Source organism: Rhagoletis zephyria, unplaced genomic scaffold (assembly GCF_001687245.7).
Source record: "Rhagoletis zephyria isolate East Lansing unplaced genomic scaffold, Rhagoletis_zephyria_1.1 Rzeph_scaffold_39000, whole genome shotgun sequence".
In the NCBI taxonomy this organism is placed as follows: domain Eukaryota; kingdom Metazoa; phylum Arthropoda; class Insecta; order Diptera; family Tephritidae; genus Rhagoletis; species Rhagoletis zephyria.
Genome location: NW_016196055.1, coordinates 1 through 2,960, shown reverse-complemented (window position 1 = coordinate 2,960; position 2,960 = coordinate 1). Strand labels below are relative to the sequence as shown.

The 2,960-nt window shown below is 48.1% G+C and overlaps 1 protein-coding gene across 1 annotated transcript; it reads right to left on the bottom strand.

The window, feature by feature from the left end:
• Positions 1-7: 7 nt before the first annotated feature.
• On the bottom strand, positions 8-2,954 carry LOC108354765 (uncharacterized; the record flags this gene model as incomplete). The annotated part of the gene is made up of 2 exons (XM_017605936.1): positions 445-2,954; positions 8-337 (listed from the first exon to the last, which is right to left on the bottom strand). Coding segments are annotated over exons 1-2 (2,756 nt in total), but the record flags the coding sequence as incomplete, so codon positions are not given.
• Between the last annotated feature and the right edge of the window lie 6 nt (positions 2,955-2,960).

The window sequence follows — 2,960 nt, the reverse complement described above, 5'->3', positions numbered from 1 at the left end:
ATCTTGCGGGCCCTTCAGGAGATGAGCATTCAGTGACACACCATGTGCTACAGCAGCGGCATCAAAGACCAGCCTCAATTTCCGTGGCTTGTTAGGGTTAACCACGTCGAAGTGCGGCAAATACCATGTTTTGTTTTGTACCGAGGATATCTCTTCTGGCTGGAGTTTGCGGGCGTAATCCTTCACGATGTAAGAGTTCATTATTTCTTTGTAAGATTCTGCAAAGGTGCTGTCACGCTGCATTTTCCTTTCGATGCCAAGAAGTCGCCTGTATGCCATTGAGTAACTTTCTGGCAGAATAATGTCGTCACTCCTCCACAAGAGCCCTGTTTCGTACCTTCCGTTTACTCGACGCGTTGTTGTATGTAAGATTGCTTTCGCGCGGATGTCATCTGCANAGGCAGAATAATGTCGTCACTCTTCCACAAGAGCCCTGCTTCGTACCTTCCGTTTACTCGACGCGTTGTTGTATGTAAGATTGCTTTCGCGCGGGTGTCATTTGCACTTTCAACAGGGGGCGCTGGTTTCACTCCGAAGCTTTCTATGGTGAAATAATCAGCCACCAGGTCGTGAAGGTCTTGGTCGCTGGTTTGTTTGACTAAAAGACATCGTTGTACTTTGGGCTGAGCATTTACTGTTGGACCAAATACAGTCCAGCCAAGCTCGGTATTAGCGGCGTATGGTCCAGTGCAATGAATCCTCAGGACTTCCGTAGGCAGACCTAAATGGCAGTGGTCGAGGCCTAGTAACAATTTTGGCACGGCACCACTATATGGGTCCAACGGCAACTGCCGCATGTGGGTTAATGATTTGAGGTCTTCTTTACTCACGCTTTGTGATGGCAAACACAAATTCGACACGCTATGGACGTTACGCAGATGATGTCTCTTCTCCATTCCTGTGCCACTGATGAACAAGTTGACGACTTGGCTGAGTTTTTCAGCTGCCCGACCTCCGAACCACTGAACATGTAGCTTGCGCTGATGGCCACGTAACCCCAGCTCCTGTACTAAAGCACTGTCAATCAGAGTGACAGACGAACCTTCGTCGAGCAAAGCATAAGTGTTGACGCTTTTGTCCTTACCATAGAGCGTCACAGGCAAGATACGGAATAACAGCTTGTTTTTTACTAAATTGTTGCTGCAACTCAAGACTGATTGTTTATTACCTTGATTTGGTAGATCTGCAAGTGCTGGAGACGGTTCTGGTACTGGAGCTGACTTCTGAGTCGAATCGTGTAGGAGCTTGTGATGCACTCTTTTACAGCCATCTAGAGTACAGGTCTTTCGGCGACGGCAATCCCGTGTAGAATGTCCAGCATGGAGGCAGGAAAAACATAGGTGGTGACGTTTAGCTTCAGTCCAACGATCAGGTACTGTCATTTTAATGAAGCGTTGACAATCCGCTAACTTGTGACCGTGTTGGCAGATTACACATTTCAAGGTTGGTGTCGAATGTTTTTCACGCTGGTTTTCTGTGGCATATAATACTACACGACGTTTTATTGTTTCTTTGCTATCGAAACTTTGCACAGTGCATATGAGATTCGCAGTCTGAGTTAGCCATTCACTAAAGTGTACTATGGTTGCGTACGGCTGAATCACTGATGCAAACCTGGCCCACTCGATTCTCTTGCTCATTGGCAGTTTATTGACCAGCTCCTCCATCAACGTCGGGTTCACCAGATGCTGATGACCGTTCGCCGATTTCAAAAACGCGACAAGATTTTGTACTTTAGTAGCAAACGGAATCAGCTTCACTAAATTGGACTCGGGCACAGATGGTATATCTTTGATGATCGACAGTTGGCTACGAATAAGTTGTTCGGGGCGACCAAAACGAAACCTTAGCTGCTCAATGATGGCATTTACATTGTCTGGATGGATCAATAACGCCTGCACAGTATCACGAGCTTCCCCTTTCAGACTTTTCTGCAAGCGCTGGTTGTTCTCTAAATTTGTGTAGCCATATACCGCTGTAGACTGTATGAACGCTGTATGAAACAAAGGCCAATCCTCTGGATGGCCGTTGAATTCAGGCAAGTCCTGCAATTTGCGCGGTGCTAGTGCCGTATTTCCATGTAGGACGTTGTTGAATGTAGGCGTTATCCCAGGCATTCCTGCATCTGGCAAAGGCGACGCTGATGATGAAGCGAAAGGCGCTCTCGTTGGTAGCAATAGCGAACATGACGGCGGATGCTCACTCGTTACTCTGGCGCGTTGATGAATGCCGCTAATTGGTTGAAAATCGCTCAAACCTGCATTAGAGGACGACGGCTGCGTGACAGGGACAGCCATAGAGCTGGCGACAACGGCGGACGAGTTAGCGGCACTTGTAAAGACAGGAGTAACGGCTTCATAAGTAGCAGACCTATTGTTAATGTACGGTACCTTAAAAGTAGCGGCTTGATGAGTCATGGCGGGAAACCCATGCGATGCAGAGACTGTATTGGTGGTCAAACTACTATACAAGGCGGTGGATGCTTCATTATCAGGTCTCGGCATCATTGTGTTATTAGCGCCCTCAATGTAGCAGCCAACTGAGCCGGTAATTGCACTGGTGCTTGGAACGGCGTATGATATGGCCGTTGTGTCATCCTTGGAAGTGCGCTGCTGGAGTGCCTCCCTTAACGCGAGGCATTGTGAATCGCTTTCCTTAGCTCTGACTTGCACGCTTTTAAGTTGACATTCAAGAGAGGCAATTTGTTTAAGCAGGGTCTGAACAACGCTTTCTTGGGTGGGCAAATTTGCGGAACTGGCGAAAGTATTTTGTGTGATGGCTTCTGATCGTTGGCAAACGCTATCCTCTGGTGCTGTTGCGGCGGGTACAGCGGTGGTAGCAATTTGCGTTCGATGTTGGCTCGGCTGCATTTCCACTTGGCCGGCGGGACTAGGATCATAGGCTGCATCGGCTTTGTCTTGACTGGATTCTGATACTAATCCTTGGAGGCGAGGGCTTCT